At 42.8% G+C, this 27,798-nt stretch overlaps 1 protein-coding gene, 1 long non-coding RNA gene, 3 other non-coding genes and 1 pseudogene across 5 annotated transcripts; all 6 read left to right on the plus strand.

Moving 5' to 3' along the window:
- The first annotated feature begins 2 nt into the window (after nt 1-2).
- Nucleotides 3-1,128, plus strand: LOC124661618. Its single transcript, XR_006990237.1, has 3 exons — nt 3-63; nt 661-780; nt 945-1,128. It is a non-coding gene; the product is annotated as an uncharacterized LOC124661618 (long non-coding RNA).
- Nucleotides 1,129-6,233: 5,105 nt separating this feature from the next.
- On the plus strand, nt 6,234-6,315 carry LOC124668751. Its single transcript, XR_006991839.1, has one exon. It is a non-coding gene; the product is annotated as a small nucleolar RNA Z159/U59 (small nucleolar RNA).
- Nucleotides 6,316-6,876: 561 nt separating this feature from the next.
- LOC124668747 lies at nt 6,877-6,972 on the plus strand (annotated as a pseudogene).
- Nucleotides 6,973-7,555: 583 nt separating this feature from the next.
- LOC124668749 lies at nt 7,556-7,637 on the plus strand. The gene has a single exon (XR_006991837.1). It is a non-coding gene; the product is annotated as a small nucleolar RNA Z159/U59 (small nucleolar RNA).
- A 1,429-nt stretch (nt 7,638-9,066) lies between these two features.
- Nucleotides 9,067-9,152, plus strand: LOC124668855. Its single transcript, XR_006991925.1, has one exon. It is a non-coding gene; the product is annotated as a small nucleolar RNA Z102/R77 (small nucleolar RNA).
- A 7,618-nt stretch (nt 9,153-16,770) lies between these two features.
- Nucleotides 16,771-18,137, plus strand: LOC124664328 (LEAF RUST 10 DISEASE-RESISTANCE LOCUS RECEPTOR-LIKE PROTEIN KINASE-like 2.4). The gene is made up of 3 exons (XM_047201872.1): nt 16,771-16,787; nt 16,867-17,907; nt 18,007-18,137. The coding sequence occupies exons 1-3, from the start codon at nt 16,771-16,773 to the stop codon at nt 18,110-18,112; spliced, it is 1,164 nt and encodes a 387-aa protein (XP_047057828.1). The 3' UTR covers nt 18,113-18,137.
- Nucleotides 18,138-27,798: the final 9,661 nt, after the last annotated feature.

Raw genomic sequence — 27,798 nt, forward strand, 5'->3', positions numbered from 1 at the left:
ACTGGGCCAAGCAGGGAGAATAGGGCATCGTCAGGAGCCAGCGGTGCTGTTTCTCTTGTCATGGTAAGAACGGAACGACGCTCTCAGTGGATTACACTGCCTTGCATGTATTTGGGTACAGGTTCAGTTGAATGGTGCATTTTTTGGTGATATGATTGTTAGCGATATGGTTATCTCATGACATAATAGGTCTTTCTTTTCTTGGTTGGTTTTATTCATTTTCTATTTTACGAATATGCGGTGCTTCAACCTTTAGGAATTTGTGGTGCTTTTCTGGTTTAGGAATATGCTGTTGGTTTTATTCATTTTCTATTTTACGAATATGCGGTGCTTCAACCTTTAGGAATTTGTGGTGCTTTTCTGGTACAGGAATATGCTGTTGGTCGTGTAGTTGAATCACATGGTTTCCATGATATAGCGAGGCTTGTTCTCTGGTTTGCATGTCCTATAAATTTCCTTTGCTAGTCATATATCATCTATGCCATGTAGTTCAGAACTATGCACACGTTGTCTTCTAAGTGGAGTTCAATTATAAATGTTCTGTCCTTGGTTGCTATGTGTCACTTTTCTTGCATATTCTTGTTGTTTTAATCATCACTAGTATTGATCTGTACTGGTTTGCACAGTATTAACTGTGTGCTATCATTGTTTTTTTGAAAGGCATTGTTGGGAGCGGCTAAAGCTGGGTGAAGGGAGCAGCGCCGCTTCACCTCCGCCCTCGCTGACCTGCGATGGCGGCGACTTCAACAAACCGCTACCATTGTAGCGGTGGCCTCTCAGGTGATTAATCCGGTTCCCCTTCGAAGTTGTTTCGGCCATCGTGGGTGCGTTCTGGTGTGCATCGGTATTTTGATGTTCTTTTTTGGGTGCTGTGGAAATTCTCGACGATGTTTTGTATGCCACATGGGTATTGTCTGAAGTGAAGTATATTATTTGCTGTGCAGGTCTGAATGTCCAAAAAAGAGGGAAGGTCATGATGAAATTTTCAGTACTCCCTGGTTGTTTTCTTTAGTTGGTATAAATTCCTTCGTTGCTATTTCGTCCTGGTGGTTTGGGCCAGAATTTCTGCTTGGCCTAGCTCTAATTTTTCATTGAAAACATTTGAAACTATTGGACATGAAAGCAGCTGCGGGAGAAGCGATTGTGGCTGTGGCTGCAAGGGGCAGCAGTGGCTGTAGGAGGTGAGGATGATGCTTGGATATCGAACACATGTTGCAATGGCAGCCCTTTGCGTCATCATCAATTGTCAGAAGCTGGCAGAAGACTCGACCAAATAGAAAGCCCATCTCTATGTATGCTATGCATGCCGCAGCCTCGGTCGAGCAAGCGAGCAGACATCATCCTAGTCAAGTTTGTAATTTGTGTTGTGTTAGAATAAGTCTGTGTGCCATTCTGTTTGGCGTAAATTATATGTTTGATGCTGTGCATTTGTTGGTGCATCGGCTGATTTGCCTTGACATTTGATACCTTTTGCGTGGGTTGGAGTTTATGTTCAGATACTCCAAATGAAATGCTATAATGTTCAGATACTCCAAATGAAATGCTATCTTATTATTATTATTCAGTGTTTTTGTCTGATCGATGCACCAAAAATAGAAGAGCTTGTGTCAAATTTCTTGATGCTCTTTGCTGATTAATTTATGTCTTGTTAACTTCCTTTTTAATTTTCAAAGGAAAATCCCAGATTTTCTTGAGGTTTATTATGTATACGACCTGAGGTGGAAAATCGTGGTTAGCCTGGACGGGCAAATTGATATAGCTAGCAGATTTTTATTAGTGTAAAAAATCATCAGAAGTGTACATGAGCTGGGCCGTAATCTGTTCGATCAGTCTGACCGTCAAGTGGAGAGGTAGCTAGCTGGGAATAACACCGCCCTGTATGATGAAGCAAGCCTCATCGTGTATCCAGCCTGAAGCCAAACATGGCTCGAAGAGCAAAAATGCTACTCCGTAGTAGATTTACGCGAACTTTTTTATGGAAAAGGTTTACGGTGATGACCGGGAGCCATTCAGTTGGTGCAGAAAATTTTACTCCCGTGATTGTAGGAGCTGAAATTCCCCACGATCCTCCACCACTGCCCGTAATTAAAGATCCCGTAAAATCAGCTCGTAAATGTAGCATTTCGTAAGGAAATAGATGAGCTGCAGTTGAAATTAGCCTCACGATTAGGTTAGGGTTATAAGAGAATTGCAGCCGCCCTACCTCGCGATTCCCCTCTCCCCACTCCATGGCGCGACCACATGCCCCTGCTCGGTCGCCGGCCACCAAGCCTTGCCGCCGCAGCTACGGCTACCTTCTCATGGTCCGCTCCCTCGCCGGCGCCGCAAGCCTCGCGCCTCCATCCGCGAAGGCCTTGCGCCGGCGTAAACCGATCTCGCGCGTCGCCGGACGTTGATCGCCGCCACTGTCGGCAGCCCGCTTCTGCCGGCGTCGCCGCCCGTCTCCACACGAATGCTCAAGGTCTGAGTTTGTGCCCGATCTGAATCCTCTTCTCCCCCGATTTCAATCTCAATTCAAAATCGCTTCTTTCCCGATCCTTTCTCATGATCCAATCATTTCTGCACTTTTCTTTTGGTGATCAGAGTTTTGAACAAGCTGGCTGGCGGGAGACATGGACTTGGGCACGTGGCATGCCCCTCACCGCCGTCGAGCTATCCATTTCCTCTACATTCCTGTGTGAATCAAGCGTGTTCACAACTATTTCTTTGGACTTGTAGAAAATACTGCATACTTATTGTCATTTACATCCTTTAGCATCCTATCATATCATGAGTTTTATTTCAAAAAATACTTTGATTATGCAATTTTTGCACATATCAGAGTACCATTATACCTTCACACGGTCCGGTCCCTCGCCGGCGCCGCAAGCTCCACGCCTCCATCCGTGAAGGCCTTGCGACGATGACGGCGTAGACCGGTCTCGCGCGCCTCCAGGACGTTGATCACCGCCGCCGTCAGTAGCCCGCTTCTTCCGGCGCTGCTGCCCGTTTGCAAACGAATGCTCAAGGTCTGAGTTTGTGCCCAATCTGAATTCTCTTATCCCCCGATTCAATCTCACTTCAAAATCGCTTCTTTCCCAAGGAGCCAACAAATTGGTGCCGCAACTTCTCGGATCACCAGTACGCTCCAACACCTTCTTCTGCTCATCAAGGCCACTCCCATCCTATTCCCATGACCTCGCACTTCTGATTTCATTAAAACCGAATCATCGAGCACTAGTTAGGGATTTAGGGATGACCTAATTTCTGCGTGCGTGTGTCCTGATTATTATTTGAAATAACCTTTTCATTTCTGTCCTGGTTCCATTTTGCGGCCAAATTATGGTTGGTTATAGTTGCGCTGGCTATAGTTGCAGCAAAACAAATCACTCAGGGAGCATTCCAGAGTGTATTGCTTTTTCTATTATTGAAAGTTACAACAATTGGTTAACTTAATTTCATTCTCCATCGACTTTTATTAACTATAGAGGAAAATGTGATCATAGCCTGAATTTATTAACTTCGACACTGTCATAGATAGACAAGTTATTCACTTGGTTGTATTCTTTTCCGATGTAGTTTAGTTGGTTACTAGCCATTTCTGTACACAGTTGATTAGGTATCCATTCTTATGATTATGTATCAAGTTCTATGATCTAGGTAGTTATTCTTGAGCTTTGAATTTCCTCTACATTCCTCTGTGAATCAAGCGTGTTCACAACTATTTCTTTGGGGTTGTACACATAGTGAAATACTGATTCATTTACACCCCAGAGCATCCTATCATGTCATGAGTTTTATTTCCAAAGTTAATTAGATGATGCAATTCTTGCACATATCAAAGTACCATTATAGATAGGACTATATGAGTAAGGCCATTCTTGATAAAATTACCATCCTTCAACATTATGTGATTCCCAGTAAGTTGTCAAAATCTTTTCTTTTTCTTATGTCATTCCAATCTGTATAGAAAGGTCTACCTAATGTTTGTCGTATATATGGTGTATTTGTTCTCTGGCCATACCTCATCATTCAAATGCACCATTATTTTTTCTTCTGGTTAGTCAACCAATGAGCATTTACTCTTAACTTCTTTTCATTCTCCGTCGACTTGTATTTACTACAGAGGCAGATGAGATCGTACGCTCAATTTCCTAACTTTGACACTATCAGAGATAGACTTCTTGATTCACTTGGTTGTATATTTTTCCGATGTAGATTAGCTGGTTACTAGTCATTTATGTACACGGCTGATTAGGACTCCATTTCTTATGATTTTGCATCAATGTTTCATGGTCCAACCATTTTTGTACTTCCCTTTTGATGATCAGGGGGTCCTTCCCGCACAAGGAAAAGTTGATGTTGCAGGTAGCTAATCTTTGAGCTATGCATCTCCTCTATCGCTTCCGTGTAAATCAAGTCGTGTTCATAATTATCTCTGTGGAGGTCTAGAGAATAGTACATACAGATTGTCATTTTCATGCTCGACTCATCCTATTACATCATATGAGTTCTATTTCAGCAAATACATAGATTATGCAATTCTTGTACATACCAGTGTGTCCATTATAGATATAGTACGACCACTTCTTTATAAAATGACCATTTACAGTGTCTGCAACCTTATCTGAATTCCAGTAGTCTTCTCTCTTTCTTGGTGATCAGAGTTTTGAATGAGCTGTCTGTATGAAATTCTGTGTTGATAATTAACTGACACAAAAAGGCTTTTTCATCAAGTCTGTATGTAAACTGGCATTTTCTTATGCTTCACCTTCGTGCTCTGAACATTTAAACTAGCCATTATCCGAGATGTATTAGATTCTTTCTGTTTTTGTATTAATATACATATGGCTTTGTATCAATTTCTATGGTACAATCATTTCTGCACTTTCCTTTTGGTGATCAGTAGTTTTAAACAAGCTGGCCGGCGGGAAATATCGACTTGGTCACCCGGCATGCTGCTCACCGCCATGCTCACCACGAGATCCTCCCCGCACCAGGAAAAGTTGACGCAGGTAGTTATTCATTGAATGCATTTCCTCTACATTCCTGTGTGAATCAAGCGTATTCACAACTAGTTCTTTGGGGTTGTAGAAATAGTGAAATACTGATTGTTATTTAAGTCTTGATAAATACTTAGATCGTGCAGTTTTTTTTTTCCAAAAATACTTTGATCACCATGAGTTTTTTTTTCCAAAAATACTGATGGTGCTCACGGCCATGCTCACCATGAGTTTTTTTTCTTCCAAAAATACTTAGATCGTGCAGTTCCTGCACATATCAGAGCGTCCATTATAGAGTATAAGGCGATATCTTGATAAAATGATCATCCTTCAACCTCATTTTATTATCCAGCAAGTAGTCAAAGTATTCTCTTTCTTATGTCGTAGAAAGCTCCATCTATTGTTTGTCGTATTCGTATGGTTTATTTCTCTTTGGTCTTTTTTCTTCTTAGTCAATTAATGAACAGTTACGCATGCCGTTGGCCGTGTATAAATCTTTTTTTTTACAGTTGGTGCACAATGTGTTAACTCAGTTAAAAATTGCACGGCTATGGATTTAAGTCATTTCATATTCCCCGCCCTTCTCTAGGAGCACGTGATCAATCTCTCATTTTTTAAATATGTTTTATAGAATTATTTATATTTTTTCCTGGTGAAGTTTTTCAACATTTAATGTTCATACTTGTCTTAAGAACCCATCTGGTACTAACTTGCATCCTTGTGTGCGTCTATCAGACCAGTGGCATCACAGGCAGCGAGTAGAGAAGACTTCTTGCACAGAAAAAAGAAAAGTAGTTTTGCATTATTTAAACATACTAGCTAAATCAGTAATGCATGCCCCTAATTGTTGTGGTGATTCCCTCAATCAAACATACTAGCTAAATCTAGTGGTTCTTCAACCCATGTAGGTTAGGCTTGATGGCACTGTTCCCCTCGCTGCCCAGCCACACAGCTTGGCTCGCCTCCGGCTGCTTCGTCCAGCCTAACCCGGCCTCACGGAGGGTTGTTGGCTTGGCCAGACCTCCACTTCCCGCTTCACCTCTGCCCTTGCTGCTGTGCAACAGCGGCGAGGTCCCCACGGCAGCGGTGGCTTCCTCTACGCCTCTGTGTTTTAGGTAAGTTATCAGGTTCTTCTTATTTTTCCTCTACATATATGTGATACGGATACCATGGCCATCGAGCTGGTGAACTATCTTTTGATGTGGCTTACAGTTATATTTGGATTTGCTTTTGTTTTTCTAGGTCTGTTCATTCTCCGATGATGATCCAGATTGTACATCCGTTCTTCTGAAATTCTCAATGAGGAAGAACCGGCGATCTGAATTGAGGATACCTCATAATTTTTTTGTTTGATTTTTTCTATAGTTACTTTAGTATTCTATAATAAAAAAATAGTTTGTAAAAAACCCTAAAGGAATAGATAATAAAATGATAAAATTGCAAAATCGGAGAACTAATTAAAATGGTTTGATTATTCTTTTCCCTCTCTCATGGCCTTTCTATCCTTCTAATCGAATTTTAGGATTCAATAGGAAGCGGCTAGAATTTGCTTCTAGTATATATACTCCTCTAGAAGAGCATTCGTTTCTACAAATCGGAGGTTGGTGATGACATGTGTGTTAATAGGTAGTGGCCTGATTTATTCGTTCACGAGATCTATATTTGCACCCAGAGTGATTCCTAGTTTTTATTCGAAATTCACCTTGCTTTTTCATCCTGGTTCCTCTTGATGACTGGACACCAATTTCAAGTTTAAGCATTGTATGGAAAATATTTTATACATTTAAGCAATTGTTCTGATTACTCCCTTGGGACTGTTATATTTTATACATTTAAGCAATTGTTCTGAGTACTCCCTCGGGTCAGTATCTTGGATTATATATATTTTTGGTTGTTGTCCGATGATGATCAAGCTAAATACTTTCGTTCTTATTATGCGCTATCTCTTGGTGCGGTGCGGAAGAAATTTGGAGACCTCAACTAAGGAGACATTTGTTTACATCGTTTGTCCGTCCTCCCGTAAATACTACCTTTTTGGCTTGTAGTTGCAAATAAAAAAGATCCATTTTTTTGTTGATGTTGCTTCACATCTCGGAAGAATGGTTCGATATTAACTGTTTGGTCACCCGCAAATAAAATACTACCTTTTACTACAATTATTTCAAGCTTGATGGACTTTGTTGGCTTACTTGCGTGGCGTTTCCTGGTCACTCGCCGACCAGCCATGCAACGCGGCTCGCCTCTAGAGCTTCGGCCTGGTTTTTTGGCTTCAGCGATGATGTTGTTGTGCTGTCCGCGGCCTCCTGTGCCTCACGCATGGTTGTGGGCTTGACCAGCCTTCGGCTACATCTACTTACTTCTTCACCTCTGCCCTCGCCTGTCGTGCGATGGCATGGAGTTTACCGCAGTAGAGGTATCCTCCTTTTACACACCTCTGCGGCTTAGGTAATTTATCAGGTTCACTTCTTTTTCATCTATGTATCTTTGATATTATGACCATCAAATTGATGAACATGATTTTTATGCGGCTTTTAGTTATGTTGGATTTGCTTTTGTTTTCCAAGCTCTGTTTGTTCTCTGATGAAGATCCAAATTGTACTTTGGTTCTTCTGAAATTCTCAATGTGGCAGAACTGGAGACATGCATTGAGTAGACCACATCAATCTTATGCTTGATTCTTTTTCTAGATTCTATTTTTGTTTCTACAATCTTGGATTTTATCTATTTTTGGTTGTTAGATGATGATCAAACTAAATATTTTCAATCATCTGATACGCTATCTCATGGTGCAACGCATACTCAGGAGACATTTGTTTACATCGTTTATCGCTCTTCCCTATTTCGCTTGTAGTTGCAAATAAAAGAGATTCATTTTTGTTGTTGATGTTGCTTCACATCTGGAAGAATATCTTGATGTTAACAGCTTGGTCATCCTGTAGAGGGAAGCATAGATGAACGGAAACACTAGCCTGGATTAAACAAGCACAACACATTATCAAACTTTGTCGTGTTACCTCTCTTCTGGTACATATTTTCCTTGCATATTGTTTTCCTAGAGACTTGGTAGCAGATGTGGGCTCTTCGATATTTGGTTGTTCATTGGCTAGAATAATTTACACATAGTGGTTGATAGAAATTCGATTATGTTCTAAAAAAAATTGTTCAATTGATTTACCTTGTTACCTGTCGTCTGGCACATTTTTAACATACAAAGTTCACAACATTAGCTTTGTTTTCAATGCTCATTTGTTTTGTTGATCATTTTTCACTAATTTGCTGAGAAGGAGCCACTATTGTGGCATAGCTAATTGAATAGCAGATGTCTTGCTATCGCCTTTGAAGTTTCAACTACACTAAAACTTTCCATTAGCAACATAATAGTTGCATCAAATTCTTAATATAATGATCTGATCAACCAGTTCAATATCTGGCTGTGACAGTTCTGCCGCAAGATTGGGATATGGAGCTCGGGGTTAAAGTCTTGGAAATGGCTGCCCGATAATGGCAGGAACTCGAAGAATATAGCTCGCCTCATCATTTTTTGCACCAAGTTTTATTACGTATTGTGGGGTAAAACCCTCTGGTGGTTTATCGTATTTTCTTGTTGAATTTGATGGTTCATTTCATGTTAGATGGAATGGTTTTTGTCATTGCCTAATTGCCTATGTGGATACACGAGTTCATGGGTAATTGCGTGCGAGACATTTCTCTAGCACCACTCTTTTTCCGCCTTGGAGATCCGGGGTATCCCTCAAAAAAGATGTTCTTATGTTTTAATAATGGTTGCGAGTTGTTGTAGATGGATGGTATAATGTCCAATGAATCATGTATCCCATATCGATTTTTAATTTGTACTTACAAAAACCTGTTACTTTAAATTTGGTGGTTCATTTCTTTTTTGCTGTTGAATGGGGCATTGTCGATTCGGGGAGGCAAAAGTTTATGGGCGATGCATGACCGAGGTATTTATGTGACTGGCACCCTTTTTCACCTTGGATATCCGATGCATCCTCTCGTTATTGATGTCTTTTGCCTCCCTAGAACTTCCTTTCAAAAACTTCTTTTATTGCGTTTAATGGGCGAGAGATGAGATGATGAACGAGATCAATTTCCCTATTGGTTTGATTGGCTCATATGATGGCCTAAATGTTGAACTGAATCTGATCATTCTCTTGTTTCCGCCAAAAAATGGTAAGTATTTTGCTAGTTTTATAGTAATTTCATTTATTAGATAGACCGACTAGTTTGGCCTTGGAGAAAGTTTTGCTTCCGCTCCTTGCAGATAACATTAGGTACTCGTTCTGCAAGTAGATACTTAGTTTATATTGTCAATTTCCTTTATGAGATTATGTTTCTACTTCGCAAGTTTTCTTATGGCTCTCATTATGTATATACCATGTTGGTGTTCCCGGTGGCACGCAGTTCTGAAACTCATCTCACCTTTATGGTATCATTGCAATTATTAACAGCTATAGATATGGTGAGTTGCCAAACAATCATTTGGCCTTTCTAGCACTAAAGTTGAAAATTCTAATTGTTAAATGATATCCTGGTCTTAGTGTTCATATTGCTTCTGTTGGTATAAAGACTTGTTGTTGGTTTGGTCTAGAATTAGTAAGGCTCTCTCGGTCTTGTACTTTCCTATGATCATATCCATGCTCCCGTGCATGTGATGTGGAACAGTTGAACTTGTTAATCTTGAATAGTTGATAAAATTAGTATTTTTGCATGCCCCGTGCATGACTAAATAGTAAGTTTTGTTTTTAAATAATTATCCTAGTGTAAGTATGTACTTCATTTGACACATTTTATTATCTAATATATGATGGTTTAGCTAGAGTTAGTGCTTGGCTTCTAAACTGATGAACTTCCATGTTATTGTTGTTGGTAGATATATTTGCCTGTAGCATGTGTAGGTATTGCCGTATTATTTCGGTGTTTATTTAAATCTGACAAGGATATCTAATTCCATAGTGCATGTCTGCGGGTCAACCGGCTCCCTCGTTGACTAGCTCGCCTCCAGCTTCTCACACAGGTTGGCACTTTGTTTTTGTTCTTACATGGCCATTCCGGATTTAAACAGTCGGTGGAAGACCCTTGTCTCTCACAACGTCCCTTACACCCCCTACTCCGCGATTCAAATCTACACGTAGAAAGAGAAAGATGCATTCGCAAAAGTTAGAAAGAGGCGGTTAGGGTTGGCCCTTGTACGGTCGGGGAGGGATTGCCCCTGGCGGACTCTGCTGTCTCTCCTACGTGGGAAACGAGCCCAGCCTAACCTGCTCAAGATCTTCCCCGAGTTCGCATGCTCGTCAATGATTGGGTCCGCGATGTCCCCGCATGGCAGCAACTTGGAAGACAGGCTCCACAATTCCCGAGACGGTGGAAAGCTCCCTCAACTCCAACCTCTCTCTAGCAGCAAGGTGAAGCCATCTCTTCTCTGTGGTTCTCTTTCATGTCTTATGTAACATCAACTTTATTTTATTTTAAGTTCCATATTACATGTGTTGCTTTGTGATGCACAATATTATTTCTGTCGATATTTGGTGCATGATTGCGATGTCATGTACATGTGTCTAGGCTATTGTCTAATTTTGTTGCACGAGTGTGAGGGGTTCGGTTAAAAAATGTTTGATCTTTATTTAGATGTAGTTATGCAAGCCTATAACCATTTCTTTTGTCACATGGTTTGAGCAACAACCGATGAGACAGCTTTTTTCTTTTCCATAGAATAGATATAGATTACTTGATATTGAATCCAAAGTTTGGCTTTGCAATCACACTATTGTGACAACTAGTATCACATGAAACTTTAGTCTTTGTAGTGGAACAACACTTACCACACAATATTTTTTTGGATGGAAGGCTTATAGAAAAAAGTATGATTGTTTATAAGCTCTCATAGCATACAATTAACTCAGCAAGTACAACCCCAAAAAGTGATCATGTTACCTCCAAGCAAACAAGAGTCTTTGTTCAGTAACAAATGAATTATCAATAAATTGCTCCTAGTGATCCTTGAATGTCACCATATCTTACACTGCACTGCCAAACATTGTTCAACCTTAACATATGTATTAATTACGGGATTTAACCATGCATGGTTTATTGTAAAATGGTTTCTCTTTTTTGCTTCAAACTTCAAAGAGTCCCAAATTAATATGAACCATAGGTTCGCATAATCTGTGGGATATTACTACAATTACCTCTTGTCTTTGTGAAGGTTGAAGACTAATTTTATTGCCTTATATATGTTTTGTCATGTGACTGGGATGTGGATAATAAAACCTAGAGATCACATTGAGAGCAGATAAGGCTGACACTTCTGTATGAAGATAAACTTGAAGCAGTGGCTTGTTCCGAAGAATTATATCCTCTATGCCATGGGATATCTCTCTCTTGGGGGTGGTGTGCTAAACTATTTTAAGCTATTTTGCAGTATTATATGTTCAATGATGTCGTGAATGCCTTTCTCTCTTTATAGGTCAGACCTCAGAACTCGAACCGGATGCAACCATATTATGCAAGTACTAGTGGTCAAGCACCAAGGTCTCGCTGAAATGAAGAGAAAAATCGGTTCGATCCTTAGCGGCATCTGATTGTTGCATGAGGCTGTTCTTCCCTCCTTGGCATTGCTCGTGAGCTCACCACCACTGTTTTCCTTATTGTTGCTTAATGTTTTCCCCTTGAATTCCTTAATTTTGCTCATGTGGTTAGTGCATACTCCTTTTATAAACTTATTGGAACCAAAAGAAACCTATTTTTGCCGGGAGAAACCTTTGGTTGTTGTCAAATAAATATGGGCCAGAGTATTTATCTCGTGTAAATATTTGAAGTGATGAGCCATCATAATTGCTCGGTTATGTTTGATCATGATTTTCATTTATTTAATAGATGCTTGGACAATTTAATCTCCATGTACAATATAATGATACTTTTTTTTGCTAAATACGAAGTCCAGTCACGAGTTCGGAGTTCCTATCATACTGTGCTTTGAAACTAATGTCCTGTTTGTATGACAGGGATGACGAAATCCTTCGGAGCGTCCTCATGCTGGTATTTGACCTGGTGTACTTACTAGCTTGGAGCGTGTGGGCATGTCGTTTGCTGCATTCATTCCTCGCCGGTGGAGAAGACTCGAGTTGGATGTGGTGATCGAGGATGTGCCGAGCAGCACCCACACTGCAACCATCAAGGTGGTGCTCAATGAGGCCAGGCCACGGCCTCAGTGAGGGCCCTGTGAAGAAGCGTGTGGTGGCCGGCTTCAAGGACTAGAGTTGAGGACACAAAGAAGCAGCTCGAGGGCAATGATGTCGGTGACCTAGCCTCTTGCATCCGGTCCGCGGTATGGTACCTCCTCCATCTCTTTGGTACCTTGTTTTCACACACTTGGTCTCCTTAGAAATTTGATGGCAACTAGATTATCGAGACTCGGTGAAAATATCTTGGCAATTGTTATATATCTTTGCACTATGGTTAAGACTTATGAAGGTTAGTGCGATCATCATGACCGAAGACTCGGAGTTCTGTTTTACTCAATGATTTGTAAATATTTTATCTCGGGTGACACTGACATATGAATGAAGATCTCCCGAGTTCAATGAATTATATTCGAAGTATGTTGCCTGGTTCAGCTGTAAATGGTCTTACCAGGTTTCCCTCTTTCTGAATTTTAAAGAACAAATTCGGTTTTGGGTTATATGTCTCTTGAATTGCATGGACTCGTGCAATATTTAGAGGCAAGAGAAACCAAGTTTGTGATTTATCGATGATGAGTAATCTTATCTTTCTTACCCATTTTCCATCCATTATGTACATGGTGGAGTTCTCTATGATAGCTAGTTTGTCAGATGATAGATTTGTGATTTTAGATACCAGGAATGGTGATGCAAACATTCTAACCCTAAACAAAATTTCCTTTTCCTTTGTATCTTTGTTTCAGCAAGTTCCTTCGATCTATTTTTGAAACCGAACGTTGGATGATTGCTTTCATTCAATTTTGCTGAGGTAATTTCCCTGTTCCAGAGGACGTCTCTGGGCGACATCGTACTTCTGCACTTTTTTTTACTTTGTATGCTGACATATGAAACGCATGATAAGGCCATTATCAGCTTTGCTCTCTGTCTAATAGTCCATTCTTCATTTCCCTTTGGAGATAACAAAGTGGGTTTTGTTTTGCACCTTGTCGACACTCTTAATCAAAAGTATTTTCTTATTTGCTTATTCGAGTAATAGAGCTAGGAAAATCAGGATATATTCTTGATGTTTTCCATATACTTTGAAACAAGACATCCTTTTCTCGCATATCATGAACCATTTCTGCCTTTTTTTGTTCTTTCCGGTACTAAAGAACTACACTTTCCGATTTAATTTTGATCAATCTTAGATGCTTGTTGTTACTGTCTTCATTGCATCAGATTAAGAGTAATAATTTACCTTGATTAACTCGTGATTAGTCGAGTAAATTAGTTGTTTATTTAGACTGGATGTTGTGATGCAGCTGTGAAGTACTCGTATGTTCAAGTGATTTAATGTCACATTGTAAATAATCAAAGAAGTATAACCATATATTGAATATTGCCGATTAATCGTGTGCAAGTTATTACAAACTAAGTCCCATGTTATCAGCGTGTACTTTATGTTATTCGGATAGCACCACTATCGCAAGGTCCTAATACCTTAGGTCTAAATATTGGATTTAACAACTAGGAATATTTAGCTGCTTTAAGTAATTGGATGTGATGAGGGCTGGTGATTTCTTGCTTCCATATCAGTTTGTAACAACCTGATCTACCCTTGTCCTTCATACACGGTTCTTTAGTTATGCTGAGTTGGTGACCTTTAGCCCTTCACACAATCTGGCCGTTGCTATCTTGAATGTTGGCACGCTATCTTGTTGGAGGTCAAACAAGAATGAAATACTAATTTTGTTGCTTAGTATGCAAATTCTTAATCATTGCGTAGTGCTAGCCCTTCTTCCTGTTGGTGTGAGATGGGAACAACTTGTTGCACTTCTGCTAGGTAAGATTTGAAATACTAAGGTTTAGAATGGATAGTTTCATACCCTTCTGCTAGGTGATTTTCTTGTATGTTGGGATGATCTTCCTACTGATTGTTTAATCATTTTGGTTGATCATAGATGGGCCATGGCTTGTGGTGTTGGTGTGTGGGAGGACTAAAAGTGGGTGGCGTGTGAAGCCGCTGCTCGGGCTGGAGCTCGCCAGCTGCCAAGTTTATTTTGGGTTCTTGTTGGAGCTACAACTCGATTGCTTTGATTTTGTAGACTCATATTTTTAGCCAGCACGTGAGATGTGTGCATCTGGTAGCTTGGAGGTTGGAGGGTTTTTTTTTGACGGGTAGTTTGGATGTTTTTGTTTCTAGGTGTGATGGTATTTCACATTTTCGCAGCTCATTAGGCCATAGATTACATCGGTCACGGTAGCTCCAGTAATATGATGTTTCTATAATTTTTTACTGCTGAAATGAAGTGATGCATAGTAGATTGAAGCAAGACATCTTAAACTAGTCTGATTTTGGACAAAAGGTGCTGTCAATATCGAAACAAGGCTTATGTTGGAATGACCTTCCATGAACTTAGTAGTACTCTTTCCTATCATTTGGTTTGGTTGTGTTGAGTTGTTTTACTCATTGATTTGCACAACTAAAGGTGAAACTCTAGATATAAAACACCTGGTTAATATGATGTGTGTCAGTCTAATGCTTGAAATCTGGTGGAAACAGGTTCGGAGGTAGTAGTACCATCTTCCAAGTATTGACTTACCTAACGTGGAGCACTTGAAGGTGGTCCTTGATGGAGCAGTTGAAGGAGGCGCTGAGCACACACAACCTGGACATGTTGGAGAAGATGAAGCCCAAGATGTTACAAGCCGTGGATGATATGCTCCTCAAGAAGTTTAGCAACCCAGACTACTTGTTGCTGACCTCTCAAGCCAGCTGTATACGTTGTTGGGCTGCCATAGCTGAATGATGGAAGAAGGCAAAACCGGAGAGAGTGAGAGATCCATGTACTACAAATACTTAGTTTTGTGTGTGGCAAACCGAGAGAATTACGTTTCACAATGCTGAGAGATGAGATGCACGTAGTGCTGGGTTTTCTTTTCATTCTTGCATGCTGTGTTGCGGCAATATAGACATCTTCTTGACCCCCTGGAACAGAAATATATTGTATTTCGTCTCGAGCTGACACCGCCTCGCTAGCATTTGTTGTGTACGAAGCTTTGGCTCCAGTTTTGCTGTATCAACAATTATGAAATCAGAAGTATTAATTACATTATTGTTTTGAACTTTGCTCCCGATGACAAGGAATTGGGTACTGACATGGAGTCGAGTTTGAAAGTTGAAACTGTCAACGAGCATTATCTTAGCTACTGTCTAGCTGAAGTATTAGTTGTGTGTCTAGGGCTAGCGGTACCTGTATATGCTATTCCATAGAGAATAGGAACAAAAAAGAGGTCTCATTTACCTCCAATAATATAATTTTTGTGACATAATTTTTAATTTTTTACCAACTTTATAGTCGAATACTTTTCTTCAATATTAAGTCAATTATTAAATTAGAAAAACATGTGTATGTAGGATAAAATTGATCAATTAAACTGGAACTGGTGAATGGATTTAGTGGGATTCAGCCCGGCGTGAATCGTATAGGCATTGAACAAGTGGTGCGTCATGGCAGTAATTAATTCACGAAATCTATCTAGTTTTGTGGTACTCCCTCCATACCGGTTTACTAGGCTTGTGGTGTATTGCACTGGGACCAAGGTGTTAATCGATTGGGCCATGCATGGACGTGATTTAATCCCTTAATTCTCTCTCTTTCCATGTGCAAGTTAATGTTGAAGCCGAAAGATCGCTAAGAGGCCCACGGTCAGCTACGCCGTTTGGTATGCATGCAAGCTAACAAGGGGCTGGCGTGATTAAGGGGGGAGACTAGTTGCTGGTTTCCAAAAATCTCACCAATCAAAGCACGTATTAATTACCAAATCTGGCCTAATTACATGGCAAGCCTAGTAACCGGCATAGAGGGAGTACTTATTCATTGGGAAAGTTTGGCACTGATTCGTTGGGAAAAAATCACGGGATGTGAGTTATAGTGGTCGTTAATTAATCCATGAAGGAGAATCGCCTCCTACCCTTTCCACGTCCATGATCCGGGGCTTTCAACATCTGATCCGTCCATCGGCTTCTTTCATTTAAGCAAATCAAGGGTGGTAGATGGAAAGTCTATCAGCGCTTCCCTGTGAGCAAATCAAGGATGGCAGATGGGAAAATTTAGCGGGAGCTTTGAATCCTTTAGCGAAAATTCAACCCCTAATACCATGTCCTCCCTCCACTCTATATATACAAAGAGGGGTGTAAGCTAACGCGTGCGTCGTGTGTGACGACTTAGACTTTGACTCTTTACTCGTCGAGGAGAGGAGAGGAGAGAGCACTCTCCGTCCTCGTGGTCCGCGAGGCTAGTCATCTGTTTCTGTTGGTCCATCCGATCTCCGCTCGCCCGGCTGCGGGCAAAGTCTTCACTGGATGAAGATCCCGCGACAGGTATACATCAGATCTGTTACTCGAGTTTTTCTTGCCCCATAGTTGGTTGCATGGGTTGATTTGTGGGGGATTATTTATCTCTGTTGACCTCTTTGGATGCATGGTTTGTGGAGGACGGTCTCCATCCTCGTGGTCTGATCGAGTTGCCTCACACTGCCAATCCATTTATGTTGGTCGATCCGATCTGCGTGTTGGTCCGGCCGCGCGCAGGCGATGGCTTCACTGGATGAATCCCACGAACAGGTATGTGTTTTCATATTAGTACATGGTTAGGTTCGTTTCATTCTCCAAACAAATGTATTTTTCTGTCCCTTTGTATTAGTACCTTGCTCTTTACATGTATTTATTTCCTGATATGGCATAAAAAGGGCAAACGACTATGGTTTCTCAAGAAGACAAGCAGCAACAATGAAAAGAATTATGAGGCCATGATAGTATCTTATGGATCCCTAGCGCCAAAAAGATACATGTACTCAAAGGTAATGAAGATAACGTCTTCTCGCAGTGATCAGCTTGGAAGAGGTGGTTATGGTGTAGTTTACAAAGGAAGACTACATGATGGTCGTTTGGTTGCTGTAAAATTCTTGCATGACTGCAAAGGAAATGGAAATGAGTTTGTGAATGAGGTTATGAGCATTGGTAGAACCTCTCATATTAATATTGTTAGCTTATTTGGGTTTTGTTTGGAGGGATCAAAACGAGCTCTTATATATGAGTACATGTCCAACGGTTCCTTGGATAAGTACATATACTCAGGGAACCCAAAAGAAACTTTAGGATGGGAGAGGCTCTATGCGATAGCAATTGGGATTGCTCGTGGCCTAGACTACTTGCACCATGGCTGTAATTCTCGGATTGTTCATTTCGATATCAAGCCTCAGAATATCCTTCTAGACAAGGATTTTACCCCAAAGATTGCTGATTTTGGTCTAGCTAAATTGTGTCATGCAAATGAGAGCAAGCTTTCGATGACTGGTCCTAGAGGAACAATTGGATTCATCGCTCCGGAAGTTCACTATCGAAACTTCGGTGCGGTTTCAACAAAGTCAGATGTTTATAGTTATGGAATGATGTTGTTAGAGATGGTTGGGGGAAGGAAAAATGTGAACTCAATGGCAAAAAGTTCCAGCGAACAATATTTTGCAGACTGGATTTATGACCACTTCGCAGCAGATGATGGATTGCAAGCATGTGATGTCACAAGAGAAATTGAGGAAATGGGAAAAAAGATGACCTTCATTGGCTTGTGGTGCATACAGATACTACCCATTTATCGCCCTACAATAGCCAAAGTTCTAGAAATGTTCGAGAGAAGCTTAGATGAAATGGAGATGCCACCAAAGCAAAACTTTTGTGAACTACTGTAAGATATTTATGAACATATTTAAGTTTTTCTTCAGTGAAGTTATTCTGCAAAGATATTTTTAAATAACTTGACCTACATCTTTATGTCTCATTCCAGTGAAGATTCAGCTCAGAATATGAGCGTACAAAGTGCAAGTTCTACCATTCCTGAAGACATAAGCCTTGTGAATTCAAAAAGCCTTGAAGAGTTACCAAGTCATTGAGAAGGTTGGCTCTATGTACTAGATTCAGAAATTAAAGTAATGAAACTCAACCTTGTATCGTGAAACAAATTCCATGAATGTGCGGACTAAATTAAGGGTGGCACTGTGGAACAAACAGGCTCGCATAAAGATATCTTTAAGGTTCCATTGATATTGTCCAAGTTAGAAGATGGATCATGTAAAGATTAACTCATCACGAATTCCCACCATTGTTATTGGGAAAGGGTGCAGAGAAGAAGAAGTACGATGTAATACCTTTTTGTTCATCCTAGATAGGATTATAGGAGTAGTGATGGTGAAACTGCAAGGTGCCGATTCTCTTGCACAAAATAGTTAGTTCTGTAAAAAAAGTTAACAGTGGCTTCCGTTCAGAAGCAGTATGTCACCGACTCAAGAGGAAACTGAAAAGGGGGCCAATAGCAGCTACTAAATAATGTTTCGACTTTTAGAATACCAGCCATGATTCTAGCACATGATTCACACGGGTGGTATCCAAAGCCATTAGAGATTATTGTATTGGCTATTTAGTATGGATCAAAACGGGAGGAAAACCCAATCCTAGACAACTACTGTTTAAAATACCAGCCATGATTGTAACAGTCACCAATTTACATGGTGACAACTGAAGCTGTTCTAAGATTACTGCATTTTATTCGAAGTTACGGACCAGCAGCAGCTGTTCTAATGCTTCTCGGAGAAGCTGCCCTCCCCCCAGCTTCCTGGGGAAGTCGGTTCTAAAAAAATTCGAGGCTTCTAGAATTGCTAAGGCTAAACTAATTTGGAAGCCTCACAAAATTTTATCACCGGCTTCCCCAGGAAGCTGGGGGAGGGCAGCTTCTCAGAGAAGCCACCAAAAGAACTGGGCTCCAGTTTGTTCTAACAGCCCAATCCTATCCATCACTTTCATTTTCGCCTTTTTTTTTGTAAGAATCTTGTCTGCGTTCTATTAATTCACTACATATAATTCCGTATAATACACTGAAAAAAGGATAATTTCGCACAATACGCTGAAGAAAAAAAGATAATTCAGTACAAACAAGGTGCACCTCTCCAACCCACACAGCTCCAGCACCATGTCAGGATCTGCAAGTCCTCGACAAGAGCTTCGAGGGGGAGGAAGGAGAGCGCCGATTGGCTCACATCTACAACAACTAGGGAAAGTAAATTTGGAAAGGGTAAAATGATAAATGAAATTTTGGTTTTTCATAGGTTGGCCTCCCAGCCACCCACGCACCTCCTTTTATAGCAACAAGGAAAAGCACCCAAGCTGGTTTAACTCACTAATGACTGATTACAAACGATTTTAACGTACTAATGGGCTTTGTTGGGCGGAGGAGGGAGGCGTGGATGCCTGCCTTGTTCTTCGAGCACCAAGGCATTGATCTGCTTCAAACCTAAGATTTTCGGTTGAGCAACGACAATGCTGGTGTATTGTTTTCTTCTTGGAGCCGTTGCTTTTGGACAATCTCGATTGTAGTCCCTGATGCTATCTTCGGTGGTGGTTTGAGTGCTACTGTTGCGAGTGGTTTCATCACCAGGGCGGTGTTTTTGTTTTCTTCTTCTCTTTTTCTCTTGGCTGTGTGTACCCATGATGTCTTTGTACATCTTGTTGGTGCGGAGGCTAGATGTAATTGGTATTTTACAATATTAGTATATATTTTCTTTATCAAAAAAAGCTAGACCCACAAACAAAAAAAATCTAGATATTGGTGTTCTTCCTAATGCTCCTTTGTGAAGCAGTTGTCTATAAACTTACTTGTAATGAATTTATACTGCTATGGTGACACTTTTAAATATTTGACGTAGATGTCCACAAATTTAGGGATGAGATGATTACTTGCTCGCTATAGGAGGAGAATTTTTTTGCGAGATAAGGAGAACTTTTTTATTGTGTAAATGAACCGAATATTGTGAAATACTATTGAATCACTAGCATGCTCGTGTGGATGATATGTAGTAGAATGTAGAAAACAAATACTAAATCACTGACGCAATGAGTAGTTAAATCTCACACAATTACTATCCAAGTTTATTATAGTTGTTTTTCAAAAGAACTTTAAAAATAAGATTAAAAATAAGACCGGACGAAGAGACTATAAAAAACAGGACTACAATGTCGAGGAGTTTATTTCCGCACTATTTCTTAAATTTAAGCCATTTCTGCACAAGGCTCAGTTGAAAAAAAACTGTCCCTAAATATTTCTTATCTACATTTTCCTGTACACAAAAGTAACAAGTTTATACTAATTATTTTACCTTGTTAACACAATTAGTTGTCTCAACATATAATCTTGACTATTATTTTTTCAGTTATGAAGCAAGGTTAACAACACAACAATGATCCTAGACATTTGGATACATCATTTCTAGTATACAAGTACAATATCTACCATTCTAAATATGTATCTGATAAATTTGTAAACTATATTTCTTATGCAAAGCGAATCTTTTGGTTTACTTTTCAAGACAATGCATTTTCAAAACCTCTTTGCTAATCCTAATTCAACTAGGTAAAAGAAAATTATATAAAACAAATTAATCGTGCTGGATGGATTAATTGTGCCACTTGTACGAATTGTAGGTATATGTGATGGGATCACGTCTACTTTTATATCCTTAAGCACCTTAGAAGATAGCTAAAATGAGCAATCCAATAATATCCTAACAGAGATTTCTAGGCGCATGTTTCAACTATATTATGTTATAGTATAAATCATATGATTCATCAATGAAATATTCATCATATGGTTTCTAGCGCATATTCACACATCTTAATATCTTATGTCCATGAAATGGAAGAAACGTCAATATAAGAATATTCATCGAGTAATTAAATAGGGTGTCTAATGGGGCCTTGTTCTTAAATCTTTGCCATGGTGCTCGTTTATTGGTTCTTTTGTGTTTAGACATGTCTTTGATGTTCCCAAATTTGGCAATGTGTCATATTTGCCGACTTTGCACATAGAGTTGTAATAGCATGGTCAACTCAAATTGACTGAGACACATGCTTAGCAAATTTACATTGCTTGCTGTACATGTAGGAAAAAGTTCGGACGGTGATGATGTTGTACTTTGGAGCCACGTAAAATGAAAATTTGATTCCCTCTGATGTGTGAACTTGGACCTACTTAAGTGAACCAATGACGTCATGTACATTTTCATGTTTAGCCCACTTGAACAACTGTAAGAGCACTCAAGCGGATTCAGTAAATTGCAAACTGAAAAAACGCGACTACATGCCACTCTAAACAGGTTTGCATGCTCAAGTTAAGATTGCGAAGATTAATAACCGTACTTTGAGAAGTGAGCATTCAACATTGAGCGATTTTGTTCATTGGTACATCATCACTATGCCAAATTATAAAATATACGGATTCATCGAAAGCATGAAACTGATCTTGACTGACCAAGTCGAGCACTCACCTACCACATTACCGGCCGGCCTCAATCTCCTGATGCAAGCATCGCGTAAACCATAGCGCTACTTGTAATCAACATACACGAAATAGTTCTAGCTCGATTTCACACGCTGAAAACAGAGAGACAAAGTCCAAGAATGTGACCAGACGACACGATCTGGAGCGCACGAGTCAAATAGACTGCAAATAGCCACCGTTTACTTCCCCATCCATCCATCTCTATATACGCAAGCAGGAACACACCGTACGTTCAACATTTTTCTCCACGGTCTGAGAAGCCACCCACGGATCGTCGCGATGAATCCCCCATTGCCGCGACAGCGAGTCCACCTCTTGCACCATGCGACGACGACACCGGCGGCGGCAACCGTGGCAACCTGCGCGCCCAAGACGTGCGGCAACATCACCCTGAGCTACCCGTTCTGGCAGACGGACGCCGCGCAGCCGGCGCCGTGCGGCCCGTCGGCGTTCCAGGTGGACTGCCTGGCGGGCGGCCGCGCCTCTCTGTCGCGCTCCTTCCGCGGCGGCTACAAGCTCCTGCGCGTCTCCTACGCGGACCGCACCGTGGTGGTCGCCAACGACAACGTGCAGACGAACGCCAGCGGGTGCCCCGTGCCCACCATCGACGTCTCGGCCAGCCTCAGCCTCGCGCCCTTCTCCGCCAGCGCCGCCGCCAACCGGCAGCTCTTCTTCCTCTTCAACTGCACGCCGCCGCCGGCCCCGGGGTTCGTCGACGTGATGTGCCCGGGAACCGCCGCCGTGGTGCGGCTGGACGCTGCGTATAACACGACCGCGGCGAGGGCCGTGGCGGGGAGGTGCAGCTACGCGGTGGTGCCGGTGGTCGGCTCGTTGACGCCGAGCGGGAGTGTTGGCGGGGAGTACCCACGGCTGCTCCGGGAAGGCTACGTGCTGGAGTGGAGGGCGTCGGCCGGTGACTGTGGAGCCTGCAGCGCCAGCGGCGGCCAGTGCGGGTACGACTCCAACGCCGACGCGTTCGCCTGCGTTTGCGCCGACGGCCTGCACACGGTTGAATTAATAATGGGGGTGCATGCACGCACAGATGCGCGACACGTTCCTTTCATCTCCGCGCGCCGCTCCTTCCAAACCCAAAGAGAAAGACGCCGGTCAGTTTGGGCTTGACTTGACAAGGAAAAAAAAAACAAACCCTAACGCCTCCATTCCCCATCTCTCGCTGCTTCTTCCCCGCTTCCGCTCGCTGCTGCATCCCGCGCCGCCGCTCGACGCCAGCCACCGAATCGCCTCCTCCACCAAGCCCTACAGGCCCTCAGCCCCGTGCTGGATCCCGCCCGCCCGCGCCGCCCTAGTGTGTCGCCGCCTCGTGGCCCCACTTCGTTTCCTCTTTGGACTTCTGGAAGCTTCGTGGAAAAATAGGACCCTGGGCGTTGATTTCGTCCAATTCTGAGAATATTTCCTTACTAGGATTTCTGAAACCAAAAACAGCAGAAAACAGCAACTGGCTCTTCGGCATCTCGTTAATAGGTTAGTGCCGGAAAATGCATAATAATGACATATAATGTGTATAAAACATGTGAGTATCATCAATAAAGTAGCATGGAACATAAGAAATTATAGATACGTTTGGGACGTATCACACCATCACTATGCAAAATAAACTACTAAAATAAACTATCAAACCTGTGGACGCGGCGATGACGGGCGAGCGCCGCTTAACGCGGCGGACCTCCTTCAAGCGGCGGACTGCGAGCTCCACTTGCTTGGTTTCGCAGGATGCCACCTGCATGAAGGCCAAGCACGCTTCCTTCTTGTCACGCTTCTGTGCCGCCACGGCCACTCGCTCTGACCGGCGCCGTTGCTTCTCGATAGCATGGTGCTTGGATTCGTTGTTGTTGATGTGGTCGCCGCCATCGAGCTTTTCCCCTCCTCATCGGAGTAGGTGGGGGAGCGAGGACGATGGCAGCCGCACAAGGAGGAGGACCCCGCCTCCGCGTCGTGGGTGTAGGCGTGGAGGGACGGTGGCGAGGTGAACCTGTGGTTGGTCCACTGCTTGGTCGCGTGCACACTTCTTCACGTCCTCCGAGCGCAATAAGCATGCATGATCCGGCCGCTCGCCAGGACGAATGAGGCTCACCTCGACCACATCGCGAAAGGGGCCGATGGATCTACTAGAGTTGGTCGCGAAATTGCTCGCCGGAGCAGGTAGTGGGGCGGTGGTGGAGCGGTAGAGGAGACGGTGGTGAAATAGCGTTTGAGCCCATCACCCGCTGCACGACCGCACGGTATGCTGTTGGAGATAGTTATTATAATATATCTTTGTGTTTATGATAAATGTTTGCATACCATGCTATAATTGTATTAACCGAAACATTGATACATGTGTGTTATGTAAACAACAAGGAGTCCCTAGTAAGCCTCTTGTATAACTAGCTTGTTGATTAATAAATGATCATGGTTTCGTGATCATGAACATTGGATGTTATTAATAATAAGGTTATGTCATTAGATGAATGATATAATCGACACACACCCAAATAAGCGTAGCATAAGATCACGTCATTAAGTTCAGTTTGCTATAAGCTTTCGATACATAGTTACCTAGTCCTTCGACCATGAGATCATGTAAATCACTTATACCGGAAGGGTACTTTGATTACATCAAACGCCACTGCGTAAATGGGTGGTTATAAAGGTGGGATTAAATATTCGGAAAGTATGAGTTGAGCCATATGCATCAAGAGTGGGATTTGTCCATCCCGATGACGGATAGATATACTCTGGGCCCTCTCGGTGGAATGTCGTCTGATTAGCTTGCAAGCATGTGAATAGTTCACAAGAGATGATATGCCACGGTACGAGTAAAGAGTACTTGTCGGAGACGAGTTTGAACAAGGTATGGAGATACCGATGATCAAACCTCGGACAAGTAAAATATCGCGAGACAAAGGGAATCGATATCATATGTAAATGGTTCAATCGATCACTAAGTTATCGTTGAATATGTGGGAGCCGTTATGGATCTCCAGATCCCGCTATTGGTTATTGGTCGGAGAGGACTCTCGACCATGTCTACATAGTTCACGAACCGTAGGGTGACACACTTAAGGTTTGATGTCGTTTTAAGTAGATATGAAATATGAAATGGACTTCGAATTTTGTTCGGAGTCTCGAATGGGATCCGGGACATCACGAGGAGGTACGGAATGGTCCGGAGAATAAGATTCATATATAGGAAATCACTTTCCATGTTTGGAAATGATCCGGTGCATTTATGGAAGGCGCTAGAATGTTCTAGAACCTTCCGGAATAAATCGCCATGGAAGGTGGAGTCCCGGTTGGGCTCCACCAACCCTAACCAGCCAACCAAGTGGGAGGGTGGAGTCCATGATGGACTCCACCTCCTTGGCCGGCCAACAAGGGGGGAAGGGGAGAGTCCTTGTCCCTCTAGGTTTCGTCCATATGGCAGTTTTTGAATTGGGGTCTTATTCAGATCTTTGGGCAAACCCTTGGGTGTTTCACCTATATAATGAGGAGGAGAGGGAGAGGGCAGCCTACATGGTGGCCGCACCACCTAGGCCCCCCAAGGCCGGCGCAGAGCCCCCTCTCCCAAACCTTAGCACCACTCCCTCCTCCACCTCTCTCCCGTAGCGCTTAGGCGAAGCCCTGCTGGAGATCTCCACCACCACCGCCACCACGCCGTCGTGCTGTCGAGATTCCGAGGAGGATCTACTACATCCGCTGCCCGCTGGAACGGGGAGAAGGACGTCGTCATCAACACCGAACGTGTGACCGAGTACAGAGGTGCTGCCCGACTATGACACCGTCAAGATCTTCTACGCGCTTTCGAAAGCGGTAAGTGATCGATTACAGCCACAACGAGATCTAATCTCGTAGGCTTTGGAAATTTTCGAGGGTTAGTCTCATGATCTTCTCGTTGCTACCATCTTCTAGATTGGATCTTTGCTTGTTGTTCGTTCTTGCGGTAGGAAATTTTTTATTTTCTATGCTACGAATCCCATCATATGCAAGATTGTAATTTGCTTGGTTTCATTTTTGAAAGTTCATTTTACAACAATATACACTTCAGAGAGAAGTATGACAAATTATAAAATATATGGGTTCACCAAAAGCATGAAATTGATTTTAACTGACCAAGTCGAGCACTCACCTACCATTACCGGTCCCGATCTCCTGATGCAAGCATCGCGTAAACCATAGCGCTACTAATACTCAACAATCGACATTGCTGAAAACAGAGAGACAAAGTCCAAGAATGTGACCAGACGACACGATCTGGAGCGCACGAGTCAAATAGACTGCAAATAGTCCCCGTTTACTTCCCCATATGTCCATCCATCTCTATATACGCGACTAGGTATACACAGTGTACGTACGTTAACATTTTTCTCCACGGTCTGAGAAGCCACCCACGGATCGTTACGATGCCGCGACAACGAGTCCTCTTCTCTGTCCTCGCAGCATGTTTCGTGCTCCTGCACCACGCGCCCACGCCGGCGGCGGCAGGCGTGACGACCTGCGCGCCGAAGACGTGCGGCAACATCACCCTGAGCTACCCGTTCTGGCAGACGGACGCGGCGCAGCCGGCGGCGCCGTGCGGCCCGTCGGCGTTCCAGGTGGACTGCCTGGGCGGCGGCCGGGCCTCTCTCTCCCGCTCCTTCCGCGGCGGCTACAAGCTCCTCCGCGTCTCCTACGCGGACCGCACCGTCGTCGTCTCCAACGACAACGTGCAGACGAACGCCAGCGGCTGCCCCGTGCCCACCATCGACGTCTCGGCCAGCCTCAGCCTCGCGCCCTTCTCCGCCAGCGCCGCCGCCAACCGGCAGCTCTTCTTCCTCTTCAACTGCACGCCGCCGCCGGCCCCGGGGTTCGTCGACGTGATGTGCCCGAGCACGCAGGCTGTGGTGCGGCTGGACGCGGCGTATAATACGACTGCGGCGAGGGCCGTGGCGGGGAGGTGTAGCTACGCGGTGGTGCCGGTGGTCGGCTCGTTGTCGCCGGGCGCGAGTGCTGGCGCGGAGTACCCGCGGCTGCTCCGGGAAGGGTACATGCTGGAGTGGAGGGCGTCGGCCGGTGACTGTGGAGCCTGCAGCGCCAGCGGCGGCCAGTGCGGGTACGACTCCAACACCGACGCGTTCGCCTGCGTTTGCACCGACGGCTCGTCGCACCCGGCGAGATGCAGTAAGCACACGCTTGACTTTCTTCTCGTACGCTTTGTTGATAATTCTTGCGTTAATATGCATGCATGCATAGTTTTTTTTTCGAAATGGGGGTAAACCCCGGCTTCTGCATCATGACGATGCACACGGCCTTTTATTAATAAAAAGATCCAACAAGTATAGTTTACAACTCACGCATCACCGATGATTGATACAAAAATCAACCATCGAAAAGTAACCATACTATGACTACACATTAGCATAGCCTCCTAGTATGTCGCCAACCAGCCTGGCACAAGATATCCTGAGCAACCATCAGGAGCCGTGTGCAACCAGTAACCATAGCATCCCGCTGCCCCTCCGGTGAGAGTAGAGCCCAAAGTTGGACCCAATGGGACACCATATGGATAACCTGCAAGAAATTAAAAGAAGATTTTTTATTAAAGATTATATCATTTCTAATCCTCCAAATAGACCAACATAAAGCAGAAACCCCTATCCGGATAAACGCCTTAGATTGTCTATCTACTCCATTTAACCAATTACCAAACATATTGGTAATAGTAGTCGGAGGTGGAAGATCGAAAGTGAAATTAATTGTTCGCCATAAGAGCTTAGGTAACGGACATTCAATAAAAAGGTGTTGAATTGTTTCCTGTTCCCCACAAAAAACACACTTTGTACACCCATTCCAATGCCGTTTAACTAAATTATCCTTAGTTAATAAAACCTTATTGCTCAAGAACCACATGAAAATTTTTATCTTGAGCGGGATTTTAACCTTCCATAAGTATTTCCGCAAAAAGGGGTGTGATCACACATGAGATCCTCATACATTGACTTGACTGAAAACAAACCATTTGATGTTAACTTCCAAACAAAGCTATCATCAACTTCAGTCAAATTAACCATCATCAACTTCCTGCATAATTGTAGCCAAGCTGTCCATTTATTACCACTAAGCACCCTTCTGAATGTAATATTCAATGGTGTTTGGGCTAACACCTGTGCAACAGTCACATTTTTATGATGTACAATATTATATAAGGACGGATATTGATGAGCTAAAGAAGTAGTTCCTAGCCATGTATCTTCCCAAAAACGGGTGGTCATC

This window comes from Lolium rigidum, chromosome 6, assembly GCF_022539505.1.
Source record: "Lolium rigidum isolate FL_2022 chromosome 6, APGP_CSIRO_Lrig_0.1, whole genome shotgun sequence".
In the NCBI taxonomy this organism is placed as follows: Eukaryota; Viridiplantae; Streptophyta; class Magnoliopsida; order Poales; family Poaceae; genus Lolium; species Lolium rigidum.

What these genes read in the sequence shown, in the direction of transcription:
- LOC124664328 (XM_047201872.1), top strand. An exon ending in CAAAACTTTTGTGAACTACT is followed by an intron (nt 17,908 to 18,006) that starts GTAAGATATTTA and finishes GTCTCATTCCAG; the next exon opens with TGAAGATTCAGCTCAGAATA.